We start from the raw sequence: 15,493 nt of genomic DNA, 5'->3' as shown, positions 1-15,493 counted from the left end.
TTTTGAGATTATTTTTGGTACGTGTAAACCGAGTTCAGTAATTTTACCTCTTACAAACATGATATTTTACCCATGATCCCTAGTGATAAACCCTGAGTCAGTTATTTCACAAACAGTGCAATGAGAAAGGTTATAGCACACACCTTGACGTGGGCTTTTCTAAGCATTTCTATGTACACTAAGAAAGAAAAAGTGCTTCCAACTAAACAGGCACATTATTTTTCAAAAGATGGTACTGGGTCTCAGATATGTTCAGATGTGAAAATGTACATCCTAGAATCAATGAAATATGAAAGATGATCCATAATGCACAGAGATAATTACAAATATTGTATCTTGTCTTACTGATGACCAGGACTTCTAATACTAAAGTAGTGCCAGAGAGAACCCTTGCTTTACTCCCAATGTCAAAGGGAGGGCATCTCAAGTTTCTCCACTAAGCATATTGCTGAAAAGCCCTGTACAGCCTTTACCAAGTTAAGTAAATGCCCATGACTCCACTTAAATATGCTGGATTAAACATGCACATGGATCTCAACTCCCTCCAAAGAGGAAGAAAAAGAGTAAGACACGGACAAAGAGTACCAGGGAGAAAATACAGCAAATGGGAGAAGCCAATCATCACACAGACAGTCTCAAGTGTCAGCGCTGGGGTCAGGACAGGGTTTGAATCCTGGCTCTACCAGTCACGACCATGCAGCCTCAATCCCCTCCTCCTGAAAGCAGGGCTGAAGGCAGGCCATGCCACACAGGCTTCCTGCAGGGGCTGAACGGGTTAATTCATGTAATGGCACAGCATAATGCTCAACAAGATCGAGCTACTTTTATTACCATAATTTAAAATTTCAACCAATTAAGAGTTGGGCAAGTTGTGGTGACTAAGCAGAGAGAGAATGGAAGCCTTAAACCTCAAAGGGGTAAAGCCAAAAAGAAGTAAGCACCCTCATAATGCAGAATCTCAGAAAGAATGAATACTGAGGTACTGGACTCACTTGAAGGAGGAGCTAAGGATGAGAGTGCTGGTCCAGAATTTATATAAAGAGTGATAGAGCCCTAGGGCTGCTCCTCATTGCTGGGAGAATTCTGGAGAAACTACCCAGAGGTACTCTGGATGTGGAGACACTATGAACAGCTCAGGACTGCCTTCATCTTCAGGACTACCTTTCTTCATATTCCTTTCTGTTTACTGCATTTCCCCCCGGGCTCCTTAAGGTGAACATTTGAGTTTCCTTTTATTTTTTAATCTTCGTTTTCTGCTTTAGCTACATCCCACAGACATGAAAAGTTGTGCTCTCACTGTTACTCAGCTTTGAGTATTTCATAATTTTTTAAAAGTATTTCCTCTTTAAGGACTTTATTTTTTAAGAGTAAGATTTTTAGTTTTCAGGCATTTTAAAAGCTAACCTTTCATTATTGAGCTCCAACTCTATTGTATGGTGGTCTGAGAATAGAGTTTATATGGTATCAATTCTTTGGGATTATTAAAGCTTCCTTTGGAACCTGGTACACAGGTTTTTTGTTTGTTTGTTTGTTTGTTAGCTGTGAATGGTTCACCTATGCTCAAAAGTAATGTGTATTCTGTGCTTGTTGGGTACATGGTCCTATATGCCTATATTAGACCTAGCTAATTAGTCCTGCTATTAAAATCTAAACTATTTTTCTTACTTTTTATGTACTTGGTCTCAGTACCTATGTTCCTGGTGTATCCGTTTCTACCCAGAGTCCTTTTGGTTCCCATCTTACATATTTCAAGGCCATATTGTTTGATGCATAGAGAGCCATGATCAGTGTATCTTCTTGATCGTCTGCTCTTTTTACCACAATAAAAGTTTTCTTTGTCCTTTCAATATTTTTTAATCTCAGATTTTTCTTTGATGCATATTAAAATTGTCACTCCAGCTTTCTTTTGGTTTCCATATTTCTCCTCTTTCATCCTTTGATTTTCAACCTTTCAAATATTTTGTTTTAAACATGTATCCTGTGATACATGCTATATCATGATGATTTTTATCCAACATGAGAATCACTGTCCTTTGAGCGGTGAATTCAACTCACTAACAATTAAATAATCACTTACATTTCAAAATTTATTTCAGCCATCTTATTTCACATTTTCTATTTACCATGCTTTTCTTGTTTCTTTTTCTACCTTCTTTTGGAGAGAAGAAATCCTCTCTCCTCCTGTGTCTTTTGGTGGTTACCTCTAACATAGTGAGGCCTAAACCTAGACTTATTTTTCATGATCAATATCTCAGATATTCAAACTTTAATTCTATCTTTCTGGTCTCTCATTCTTTCCATCTCTACTTCTTTGGTGGGAATTAATCAACCCAGCCTTCCAGCTCTCTAATTTGCCGTTTGGTTATACCCATAACGTTGCCTTTCAATCCACCTCCTAAATTCTTTACTTCGTCAATTGTATTTTTCATGATCCATACCTCCAACTAATCTTTCTTATTTCTTCTTCCTATTTCCAATATTCTCTCTTATCACTTTGGGTATGTTTATCCTCACTCTGAATTATTTTTCTGTAGTGTAGTGCTTCTGATTTTTAAAGGTGTAGCTTTTTCTACAAAGGAGAGGTGGTACACCTTCTTTCTTTCCTTCTTTCCCTCCTTCCCTCCTTCCTTCCTTCCCTCCTTCCTTCCTTCCTTCCTTCCTTCATTCATTCCAAGCCCCAGATACAGCAAGGCAAGCTGCACTGTCCAGGGCAATGATGGAAAGAGTGATGTGCACACCAGAGGGCCCACCCTCGGCCTTCCCTCAGCTGCACCTTCTGGTCCTCACCTGTTCCACTCCCCACCCCAACAGTCTCAACCATCCCCAAGGGCTCCACACCGTTTCTGACTTGTTGAGTGGACTCACTGTAGGACCCATCAATCTTACTCCCCTGTGGCAGCCCGAGGACTGGGCTCAGGGGAGGGAGTCAGCAGCCTGTGCCATTCTGTCTGGTTCAGTTCATTTCTTAGCAGCATAAATCAGGTTTCCGCATGTCAACTTTTTTTTAAAGGAGCTCTATTATAATACATTATGATATTTATCTCAATTGCGTGTATGTCAGAGACAGGAACACTGAGAGTACATTGTCTAGTTTGGGGAGAAAAAATAGTTTCCTCAGAGTGGGCACATGACAAATTACATAACCTGAAAGACTGGAAATTACCCTGAAACTGTCCTGGGGTTTACGGAGCAGGACCAGATAACAGTTATGACCACATTGTGAGGGCCTCCAGATAAGAAAACCGTTTAAATAAATCTCAAATTAAGTTTACTACCACCAAGGTTTATGACGCAAAGTGTGACATTACTACAAAGTAAACTGGTAAGACAATTTCATTCACTAATGTGTCTAGATCACCTGCCTTCAAACATAAGATACTTCATTTTAATTCAGTTTTTACAAGAAACTGAAAAAGATCACAAACAGAAAGCACTGATTAAATGCATAGGCAGAAAGTTTGCTCTCTAGCAGAGAAGTTGTATTTTAGAAAACTGTACAGAGAATAAATGGTTAACCCCAGTAACAAACACCAGCAGGAATTTATGTTTCCAAAAGTAATTCTGACTGATTCTTGGTTGAGTCTTCAAGACAAAACACAAAGCAAATGCCAGAAGTGTCACAAAATGCAAAGCAAGCATCTGCAGTGAGACAAGCAGGACACAGCGCGGGGCCCAGCTGGATGGACGATGCAGGGTCTCACAGTGCAGCTGCAGGGCGGGGTGTCTCTGCAGCTGCCTCTCTATCTGGGCAAAGATGAAGACAAGGCTTTCCGTGCTGGCAAATTTTCGGTAATACTATGCCATTAACATTTAAACTCCTTGAGATTACTCAATTTAATTGAAATGAAGGAAACATGTTTCTTGACCTCTATTCAATCCAAAATGATGCTGCCATTTTCATTAACAGACAATATAACTGCATGACACACAATGCAATGGGCATCAATCTATTTTGCAGCAAGTCCCACAGCAAATTAAGTACCACTGAGTTATAATTTCAGTAGCACACAAATATATCCATAATAAATTTAAGATGGTATTCTGCCACTCAATCTAGTAAGTAGAAAACAGCCTAAGGAAAAAAACATATTTTGGATTCTTATCCTATATTGATGTATATGGTGAGTAAGGAAATCACTTACAGGGAGAGTAATGTAATTGCTCACTTCAGAATTACTAAAATTATCAGTTTCTGAAAATAAGATTGAGGCAAAAATGAAACAAAAATCAGAGAATGATGTCTTCCAACAACTACTTCATCATCAAATAAGATTTATAAGCATACTTGCCAGCAAATATATGTACACATATTTTGTACATATAAAGTAAGGCTGTATTCGGTTTACAAGGTATATAACTTTCTTTAGCAACTGTGCCTTACATGAATGCAGTTTTGTTAAAACCATCCTCTTAGTTATACAGGAACCTTCCCGAGCAAAGGTTTTTCCTAGGTTATTTATTGTTTGGGTTCACTGACCAACAGGTAAGTTTAGCAGTCATTTGAAGGTAAAAGCCTGGCTCCATTCTCGAAGGCAGGGGATGGCAAACTATGGTTCCCAGGTCACATGTGGCCTATTGCCTGTTTTTGTAAATAAAGTTTTATTGGAACACAGTCATGCTCATTTGTTTACATACTTTCTATGGCTCTTTCATGCTATGACAACAGAGCTGGGACCCTCGGGCTCACAAAGCCTAAAGTATTTACTATCTGGCCCTTCACAGAAAAAGCCCATGGACCCCTATTCTAGAGCTACTCTGAGCTTACCTGAATCATAAAACCTAAAGCCCTATACTTGGTTGAATAACACAGAACATCAGTACAGTGAAATATTATGCAATCACTACAAATAACATTTACTAAGAGTTTCTAATGGTCAAGGATAAATAAGTTTGTTATGCTAAGGTTTAAGTATATGAAATTGTAAATTTAGTCTAATTACATCAATGCAAACATGTACCTACACAAAAAAAAGACTGACTTTTTAACCAAAAAGTTAACACTAATTGTGGTAATGGTGGTAAAATCTTGGACAATTTTTTCCTTCCTTTTACTTTTTAGTAAATTTTCTAAAAGAATGTATATCCCATTTTTCACTGGAAAATATTAAACTGACTTTTAAATTAAAAAAAAGAAGCTTAACCCTAAAAATATAAGTATTAATACTATCTGGCAAACTGTCTCCTCTCTTCATGTATAAAAAGGCTGGTGCCTTTTTTTTTTTTTTTAAAGCTCAGCTGTTACAAAGAAGTACAGAATTCCCTTGACAATTCTTCCCATGAATATGGTTTACTGCCATTCACAGGCTAAGGACACTCAGTGAAATGTCATGTTCGATCTAATTTCAATCCCTCAGTATGCAGAAAGTGGTTAATTGTAAAAGATCCACCCATCTGGGACTCTGCTTAATCACTCCAGGCAGTGCTTATCTGACGACCATCATCCACAACTGTGATGTACTGACCTCAAAGTCCATTCTCTGGTAACTGTATTAGTTTGATTTTTCACTGTGCTTCCTACTAAATGCTTACTTTAAAAAAATTTAATTATATATTAACTCCCAAAAGGATTTCGGGTAGGTACCAAGACAATGTATCGCATCATGGTGGACTGAAAGCCTACTGCCTGACCCCTGACCAGAGGGCAGGGACCCACCGCTGCCAGTGAAGGGACGCCACATCCTTCTGACCCCTGGTGGAGGACGACAGGGCCGGAGACACGGGGGAGAAACAGATTAAACTCACTGCGCTGGCAGCAGAGTGTGGAGTGGCATGGGCAGGAGGCCCCGTCTGTGCTCTTCCTGCTTCTTCCCTCGCCAGTCCACCCCTCCACCCACAGCCCCTTCAGGTGTAGCACCCAGCCCGGGGTCCCGGAGCACAGCTGGTGTGCACCGTCAGTTCCAGAGTCGGGGTGCACAGGTGCAGTAAGGGCAGAAAATCCACAGGGAGGGGCAGGAAAATGAGTGGGAATGAGGCCTGTTGCACCGCAGATTCTGGGGTGTGTCTGTGGGCCCTCCCACCGAGGGGTCTACGGCCATTTCCACCTTCCCGCTTTAGTTTGGATCCTGATCTCACTGCTGTGATAAAGGCCTCATTTGACCAAGGTCTCCCCATCCTTACATGGATTATTTTCCTTAAACACTATTCTTAAGTCATTTCCCCACATAAACACCTTCCCCCACCAGTCCTAGAAGCCAAGGTCCTTGGCCCAACATCAAGGCGGCCCACCCTTTGATGCCGGCCCACACTCCGACCTCACCTCACCCCTCTGGACGATGTCCTCTCTCTACTGACCCACTCTCGCTACTCAGGGATGGTTTCTTGCACTGGGGGCCACCTGCCTGTGGTGCTCTCTGCTCCCCTTCAAATCCCACCATCTGCCCAGACCCTGACTCAACTTTCCTCTCCTCCGAGAAGCCCTCCCTGATCCCCTTGGCCCTTAGGGATTTCTCTGTTCTCTGGAAACACAAATAGCCCTTGGTGCCACAGATCCATTTAGTCCTTGCTCATACATTGCCTGAAATGTTCAGATTTCTTTGCCTGGCATGAAGCACCCATTTAGATAATGAATTTTCAGGTCACATCTTGTCTCCTCAACGAGACCGTAAATTTTTCAGGACAATATGCTTCTTTGTGTCACCTATAGTGCTTACCCATGGGCTTACACAGTTGGTATTTAGTAAATTATTTCTTGGACGATGAATAAAATGAACAACTTCCTGAGTCATCTGAATCAGAGATCTTTCTGAGGTCACATTAAATGGCACCATAAACCTTTTCTAACAGCAATCACAGAGTACAGAGAGTTAAATAGAAAAACTCACTTATAAATGAAAGAACAAAAAGCCCTACAGTCAAGGGCAGCGCAGCCACGAAGAAAGGAGTGATGCTCAGAGGCAGTGTGGGTGTGGCTGCCGTGCAGCCTCAGCCTCACCCCGAGGTTGGGTCCCCACTCCCCTCCCTTCCCATCAGCCCTAGCCTCTCAGATCCTTCGAGCTTTCTCCAGTTCTGAAGAATGTGTCCGCATCACCTTCAGGTATTTCCAGCTCTACCACGTTCCCCTTCTCTCTCCATGGGGGAGCTTCCATCTCCCCCGTGTCTCCTGCTCTTCTTCTGTTTTCTGTCTCTCTCCTCCTGCTGCCTTCCCCAGTGCCTAGCCCCTCGCTGTAATCTCCCAACGTGCTAAGTCAGACTGCAGCCACCCCTCCCGCTAGGAATCCCGTCCACTGTGTCCTTTGTTTCAAACACCATAGTCCTCTCACCTGTATCTCTATGTGGTTCTTTTCAACATCCCCAGGTCGTAGTCTCACTCTGTTACCAGCCAGCATCTTCCTCCCTTCACCTCCCATCACGTGCACTGTGCTTCATGACAACAGTCCTGCCTCGCACGATGACTAGCTCATCTCTCTCCCCTGGAGTCTGCTTTTGCCATGTGTGCTATGCTTTGTGGGGTGCAGTGGGGAATGGCCCCGGTCAGGCCCTGTATGAGTTGGCTGAGTCGGGGGGTGAGCTCGGCAGCTGGGGGACACCTCCTCCACTAGCTCCTTAGGGATCAGGCATGTTAGAAGAGGCCTCTCCCTGGGGGTATCCACAGCCGGGATTTGGGAGGGCTGGGGTGGGAGGTGGATGCCCTCACTCAGGTGCCGTGGGTCAACCTGATGCTGCTACAGAGGTGAAGCTGCAAGTCCAAGTTCTCATCCAACCAGCAGCTCAAGGCAACCACAGGACCCCCAACCCAGGCTGTAGTCAACCGAGGGGCCTCCCGAGGGATTGAGTACTGTGTCGTTGCCCCCAGAGTCCTTGCTTGTCTCCCCACTTTCTCCAGGGCTGTGGGGGAGGAAGCAGGACCCTGTGCCTCTGCGCTGTTAGGACACCCCGGCAGGAAACGGAGGAAGGCGCCTCCACAGAGTCCAGTGAACCCACGCGGCTGCACCGTCCCGCCTGTGCCTCACCAAGAGCTACTTACCTCCATGTATATGGGTTCCAGCAAAATATAAAAGGGAAAAGTAGATATTAAAAGAGAGCAAGACGGTCTAGGGGAGAAAACTGGATTTGGAGACAAGAAGCACACACACTCCACTGTGAGTCCTGCCAGTGATGGAGGGTCTTAAATGCAGGTCCTACTGTCTTGGAATATTCCACACATTTCCTCAGTCATATTCGCAAGAGCTCTCAACTTCTCAAAAGAGTGGCGGTAGGAAAAAAAATCATTATTATTATTTTTTTTTACTGCTGGGAATAAACTGAAAGATTCTACTTCAACTCAAGCAAAGAATTCTATAACTAATGAAGGCTTTTCTTTTTTCAAAAGAAAGTCCACTTTCCAGCATGACCCACATTGGTACTATCTGAGGGCACAGCCACAGTTAGCCACGAAATGGAGAGGGTGCTCCTGGAAGCCACACACGCACCTGATCCGGGGGACAGCGCATCCTGAACCCCAAGAGGAAAACCCCAGCATCCACCTGGGGTCCTGAGCTCACACCTGTAACTTGGTCCAAAAGACCCAGGTAGATTCCTTGGGTCCCTGCAGCAAACCCCAAGGGGGTTGCTGGGAGTCGAGGTGGGCGCCACTTACCAGCGCAGGGCGATTTTGATGGGGGTGGTGAGGCATGACGTGAATAGGTCGGCTGGAAGGTCGGGGATCATGGGCAGGAGCTCGTTGGCCTCACAGGCTGCCAGCTGAATGCAGTTCTTCATGGATGGGGGCAAAGGCATCTGGGCCAGTGGGTGGTTTGGGTTAATAGCAGCGACCTGCAGGGGGACAGGAAGGAAGAGAGCAGCTTAACTGTCACGCACAACTGGAGACTGAACCGGAAATGTGACACGAAGGAAAGGACCCATCAACCGAGGCTTAAAGCTTGGGGGTTCCTGGCCAAGTCCTCTGGAGAGAGGCCCAGCTGCTAGATCCTCTCCTGGAGTCGACCACAAGCTCCAGCCCCAAATCACTTTTTAAGGACTCCTGGGTTATAAATGCCAGGGGGCGGGGCTCCATGAAGACCAGGGGCTGGGGTTTCAGGTGATGATGGCATTGAGGAGGACAGATGGGGCAGGAAGGGATAATTTTAATCACTGACGGCTGCTCGTTTGTTTCCCAACTTGAAAAGAATGTTTATGTGTCTTGGGTTTTGCTCCTTACTAATAATCCCCTATGTCTGCATGATTGTGTCTTTTTCACACTGGCTATTATTTCATTTGCTTTTTACAACATCCCCATGAGGTAAGTCTTCTTTCCAATTTTAAAAACCTTCTACAATGAGGAAACAGAGACCCCAAGAAATGACGTGAACTGCCGGTCACCGGGCGAGTCCTAGTCATGAGTACGGGAAGCTGGTCCTGGCCTGAGGGCCGTTTTCCACTCCCTCATCCCATCCGGACCCTCCTGAATCTATACCACACACCTGTGACACTAACATGAGTGCTCTGCAGGGTCTTTTCCAAACAGCAGTCTCGGGTGAACTTTGTAAGTTAAATACACACAAAGCTGTGTTCACTCATATATACCTAACATTGATTACGACATGTAAAGTGTTGTCATTATTAATGCTGATAAAACCTTCTCAAATGGAAGGCAGTAAAAGCAGTACTTCTATTAATAACCTCTTCAGATTATTAATAGAAGGAATAGTAAATCCAGAATACAAATCAAATTCTAGTATACTTAATACTAAATAAAAACTGCAATTTCTAGAGGAAGGGGTTTTTTATTGTGGCAAAATATACATAATATAAAAGTTACCATCTTACCCATTTTATTTGTACGGTCAGTGGCGTTAGGTACACTCACATTGTACAACCATCAGCAGAGTGGGTTTTTTAAAGCACAGAGAAAAGGGAAGGCAGAATCACTTTTAATCCTTTCCTTGGCTCCAGCTCTACAATCTAAAATAGCACCAGTGAAGCAACCTGCTCCACACAGGAAATTAGTTTCCAGGTCTGCTGTGACAACACGCTAGGAAAGATGTCGGGTCTGGGTGCCGTGTGGGTCTGCGGCTTATCAGACCTGAGTCATGCGGAAAGACGGAAAGACGCAGAGGCTGCAGATGTGTCAGAGCCAGGGGAGCCTGCCGGAAGTGGTCTCGACTTGTGTGCTCTGTGGAAGTGCGTTCTCCCCAGCCCAGGAGGGAGGATGACATCGGCAATGGGTCAGGCTCCGGGAGGGGAACAGAGTGCACAGTCTTCAACGGTGAAAGGGGCATTGGAGAGGTGGCCTGGGACTGAAGCCAATGCACATGCTTCTTGCAAGCCTTACCACAACTGCGCACAGACGTGATGATTACAGGAAACAATGTAGGAAGAAACAATCATTTATGTAAAACCAAGATTCAATATTCTTAAATGTTGGTGTGGGTTACTAGTTTTAACTTCTCTGTCTATAATCTGCTTCCACAGTAAATTTACTTTCTGAGAAGCGAAGAGCAGGTCCTCTGGCTACAGCCCCCAAATGCTGCAGCCCTTCCATCTTTGCTGTTGCCTGTCACTGAGCTTCTACAGCCTCAGGCTCTCAGAAGTGAAGCAGTGTGTCACACCAAGGCCACCTTTCTCCCAAGCCGGCCTTAGACACAGGCCCCCAGGGGGAGGCGGGGGTGGGGTGGGTTCCCATGCCCTGGCAGCCACGTGGGGTGCTCGGTGGGTTAAGGGCATTTCTGCTGATGTCAGGACGTCTGTGCCCTGTCCTCTGTGGAGGCAGCGCTCCCGTAGCCCTGACACAGCCGGGTGGTGCTGTCAGGTAGCGATCTGCTCAGTGCCTCTGTGTTAGGTCTGCCTCGGGCTGCACCTTGTGGTCCACGAGCATTTGGCCCAGAGCCTTGCAAAGTACCTGAGGCAGAGGAGGCACAAGGAGACAGGGAGACGATGCAGGAACATCTTCATCCCAAGTAAGTCCACTAGAAACTAAATTTCCCAATTCACAGTGATCATTGATAGAAACCTCTATTTCTTAAGCCCCTTGCAGTATGCTGATGTATAAACTGGCAGAAAGCATTAAATGTGGCTGCAGATAATCTGAAGTGTGGTAACACACAATAATAGTCCCCTCAGACTCATATGGGACCTGTTGTCACCACTGGGCACATGACAGCTCTGCGCTGGGGTTAATTAGAATCAGTAACATTTTTAAAAAATGACATTCAAGACAAACAATTCCACCAACGATTCATTTTTCAAGCTGCTAACCCAGGAATACAAAAAAACAAAACAAAACAAAACCCAACAGATGAGCTACTTCCAATATATTGTTTTGGTTTTGTATTTATCTAAGATATTGACCTTTTAATTGAAATTAGTCTTTGGAAACAGCTTGCATGTAAACCTAACTACCAGTGATTCAGAGGACTTTTCAAAGGCACCCAGGCTGAGAAGAGAACAGGTCCAGCTGGGAGCCACCACTCACCCTGAAGGGCACACCCCAGATGCGCTTTTACCCAAAGGGGCTTCTCCTGGAGAACCTAGAGGCTCAAACACCAGGAAAACTTTAATCATTAAAAGCTCACTAGAGGGCTTCCCTGGTGGCGCAGTGGTTGAGAGTCCACCTGCCGATGCAGGGGACACGGGTTCGTGCCCTGGTCCAGGAGGATCCCACATGCTGCGGAGCGGCTGGGCCCGTAAGCCATGGCCGCTGAGCCTGCGCGTCCGGAGTCTGTGCTCCGCAACAGGAGAGGCCACAACAGTGAGAGGCCCGCATACCGCAAAAAAAAAAAAAAAAAAAAAAAGCTCACTAGAGCCTTCTGGAGGATTTGGGAAGGATCCAGAAAAATCTTCAGATGTGATACACAGCAACCAGATCCAAGAAAGACATCTGCTACCTCTTCCACACGTGTGGATAACGTGGCACTCATGCACTCAGAGCTCATGGGAAGGCTGGCCAAGCAGCTCACACAGGCCCGGAACCACCCGCTCCAGAAGCACGGCTGGAGGTGAGTGGGGGTTGCAGCGGGAGCACCTACACCTCTCATTTTCTAAATGAAACTCTGCCATTGTGCCGCTTCTGTTCTCCATATACATATACAAGACATCTTGATAAAGAGATGAAGGCAATAATAATTTATTTCAGAGGAGTCTTTACCAAGCGACTTTCTGAAAATAACATCTACTTGGTAATAATTCCAGTTCTAGCTTAAAGCAATTTTTATTCTCAATTCAATAACACCTACTTACAGTGGACATTTTTACAAAGTTCAGAGAGAGACTGAGATCTGTAAAGGAATCAGGTATTGCTTACCCAGCTCATTTCAAAGTTGTTAATGGAGCATCTATCATGCGACAGATACTGTACTAAAAATAGCAGATACAAAGTGGCAGTAGTAATTTTTAATATATAATTTATATAATTCTATATATATCAAATATTAAATAGTAATTTAAAAAGAAGTGGTACCTATTGCTGGGAACTATGAAATCTAGGCCAAGAGAGCAGGAGTCGTCTTTGTTGGAGGAAGACTTGTAATCATACCGAGAACCCCCCCCCAATATTTCCCCTATAGGGCGGCTAAAGAACATGATTATCCTGAGAATTTGCCTAAATGGACCGTCCACTATTTTAAAGCCATTTAGTTGTTAGCAATCATTTTCTAAAATGCTCTAGAATCATTCTATAACTCAGTAAAGATGATTAATTAGAAATTATAACCAGATTTCTCCATTATTACTCTTAGATAACTAAAAACAAGGAGATACTAAAAAATTCCACAATCCTTTACATCAAGAAGAGAATTTCCATTGGGGGCTACTGTGAATAATGCTGCTGTGAACATCTGTGTACAGGTTTTTGTGTGGACACATCAAGTCTCCTGGGTATAAACATAGGAGTGGAACTGCTAGGTCGTCTGCAGCTCCAAGTTTAACATTTGAGGAACTGCCAGACTGTTTTCCAAGGTGGCTGCACCATTTTACCTTCCCACTAGCACTGTGTGAGGGTTCAAATTCCTCTACATCCTGGCCAGGACATGTAATTATCTATCTTTTTTATTCTACCCATCCTAGTGGATGTGAAGTGCACCTCAGTGTAGTTTTGATTTGTTTCCCTAGTGACTGATGATGTCCTTTTCTTACCTTATTGTGCTGGCTAGAACTTCCGGTACTATGTTGAGTAAGAATGGTGAGAATGGACAGCCTTGCCTTGTTCCCGACCTTAGGGGGAAAACGTGGTCTCTTACCATTAAGGATGATGACAGCTGTAGGTTTACAGATGTTCTTTATCAAGCTGAAGAAGCTCCCCTCTAGCCCTCATTTGCTAAGAGGTGGTTTGTTAGGTTTTTTTTAATCATGAAAAGGTGATGGATTTTGTCAAAAGCTTTGTGTCAACTGATATGATCATATGATCGTTCTTCTTTAGTCTGTTGGTATGATGGATTACATCAACTGATTTTTTTGAATATTAAGCCAGACTTGCATACCTGGAATAAATCTCAGTCGTAGAACATAATTCTTTTTATGGATTGCTAGAACTGATTTGCTATTATTTTGTTGAGGACTTTTGCATCTAAGTTTGTGAGAGATAGAGGTCTGCAGCTTTTTTTTTCTTTTGTAATGTGTATCCATTTTGGCATCAGGGTAATAATGACCTCATAAAATGAATTGGGAAGTGTTTCCTCCCTGTTCTATTTTCTGGAAGAGACTGTAAAACTGGTGTTAATTCTTTAAATATTTGGTAGAATTCTCTAGTGAAACTAGCTGAGTCTGGAGATTTCCTTTCAGGAACTTTTAAATTACAAATTTAATTTCTTGACCACTCACATTATCTATTTCATCTTGGGTGGATTTGGTAGTTTGTGGTTTTAGAGGAATTGGTCCATTTCTTTGAAGTTGTCAAATTTATGAATGTAAAGTTGTTCATGTTATTCCCTTATTATTCTTTCAATGGCTGTACGATCCTGAATCTTCTCCTTCTATGTTTGTTAGTCTTGCTAGAGATTTATCCATTTTATTGATTATTCCTGAGAATCAGCTTTTTGTTTCATGGAGTTTTCTCTTTTTCTGTTTTACATTTCAATGATTTCTGTTCTTATCATCATTTTCTTTCTTCTGATTGCTTTGGGGTTATTTTGCTCTCCTTTTCTAGTTTCTTGAGGTAGTGCTATGGTCTGAATGTTTGTGTTCCCCCAAAATTCACATGTTGAAATCCTAACCCTCAAAGGTGATAGTACTAGAAGGTGGGGCCTTTGGGTGGTGATTAATGCATGAGGGTGAAGCCCTCCTGAATGGGATTAGTGTCCTTACAAAAGCAGCCTGAGAGCTCTCTGACCCCTTCTACCATGTGAGGACACAGCGAGAAGGCCTGGCCATAAACTAGGAAAAGGGCCCTCACCTGATCAAGCTGCACTGTGATCTTGGACTGTCCAGCCTCCAGAACTGAGAGAAATAACTTTCTGTTGTTTAGAAGCTACCCAGTCTGTAGTATTTTGTTACAGTAGCCCAAATTGATTAATACAGGGAGGAACTTATAATTTGATACTTTTCCTATTTTCTAGCATAAGGATCTAGTGCTATAAATTTCCCTTTCAATTGCTTTAGCTGCATCTTTTTTTTTTTTAAATTTTTGGCTGCGTTGGGTCTTTGTTAGTACACGCGGGCTTTCTCTAGTTGCGGTGAGCAGGGGCTACTCTTTGTTGTGGTGCGCGGGCTTCTCACTGCAGTGGCTTCTCTTGTTGCAGAGCATGGGCTCTAGAGCACAGGCTCAGTAGTTGTGGCACACGGGCTTAGTTGCTCCACGGCATGTGGGATCTTCCCGGACCAGGGATCGAACCCATGTCCCCTGCAATGGCAAGTGAATTCTTAACCACTGCACCACCAGGGAAGTCCTAGCTGCATCTTATCAGTACTGACATGTCGTACATTCATTTTCCTTTTTTTTTCTATTTATTTTTTAATTGAAGTGTAGTTGATATACAACATCGTATTCATTTCTGCTATACAGCAAAGTGACTCAGTTATACATATATATAAACATTTTTTTCTTATATTCTTTTTGACTATGGTTTATCATAGGATATTGAATATAGTTCCCTGTGCTATACAGTAGGACCTTGTTGTTTATCCATTCTATATATAATAGCTTACATCTGCTAACCCCAACCTCCTACGCCATCCCTCCCCCTTCCCCCTCCCCCTTAGCAACCACAAGTCTGTTCCGTATGTCCATGAGTCTGTTTCTGTTTCGTAGATAGGTTCATTTGTGTCATATTTTAGATTCCACATATAAGTGACATCATACGGTATTTATCTTTCTCTTTCTGACTTACTTCACTTAGTATGGTAATCTCTAGTTGCATCTATGTTGCTGCAAATGGCATTATTTCCTTCGTTTTTATGGCTGAGTAGTATTCCATTGTATGTATATACCATATCTTCTTTATCCATTCATCTGTCGATGGACATTTAGGTTGCTTCCATGTCTTGGCTATTGTGAATAGTGCTGCTATGAACATAGGGGTACATGTATCTTTTTCAATTATAGTTTTTCTGGATATAGGCCCAGGAGTGGAACTGCTGGATCATA

The 15,493-nt window shown here is 43.4% G+C and overlaps 1 protein-coding gene across 1 annotated transcript in view; it reads right to left on the bottom strand.

The window, feature by feature from the left end:
* Nucleotides 1-15,493, bottom strand: part of RPTOR (regulatory associated protein of MTOR complex 1) — a 342,549-nt gene that overhangs the window by 145,784 nt on the left and 181,272 nt on the right. The window contains exon 6 of the mRNA XM_060290007.1: nucleotides 8,576-8,751. Coding sequence (XP_060145990.1) covers nucleotides 8,576-8,751 — 176 coding nt within the window. The remainder of the gene's footprint in view (nucleotides 1-8,575; nucleotides 8,752-15,493) is intronic.

Source organism: Globicephala melas, chromosome 20 (genome assembly GCF_963455315.2).
Source record: "Globicephala melas chromosome 20, mGloMel1.2, whole genome shotgun sequence".
In the NCBI taxonomy this organism is placed as follows: domain Eukaryota; kingdom Metazoa; phylum Chordata; class Mammalia; order Artiodactyla; family Delphinidae; genus Globicephala; species Globicephala melas.
This window is presented reverse-complemented; position numbering and strand designations above follow the sequence as displayed.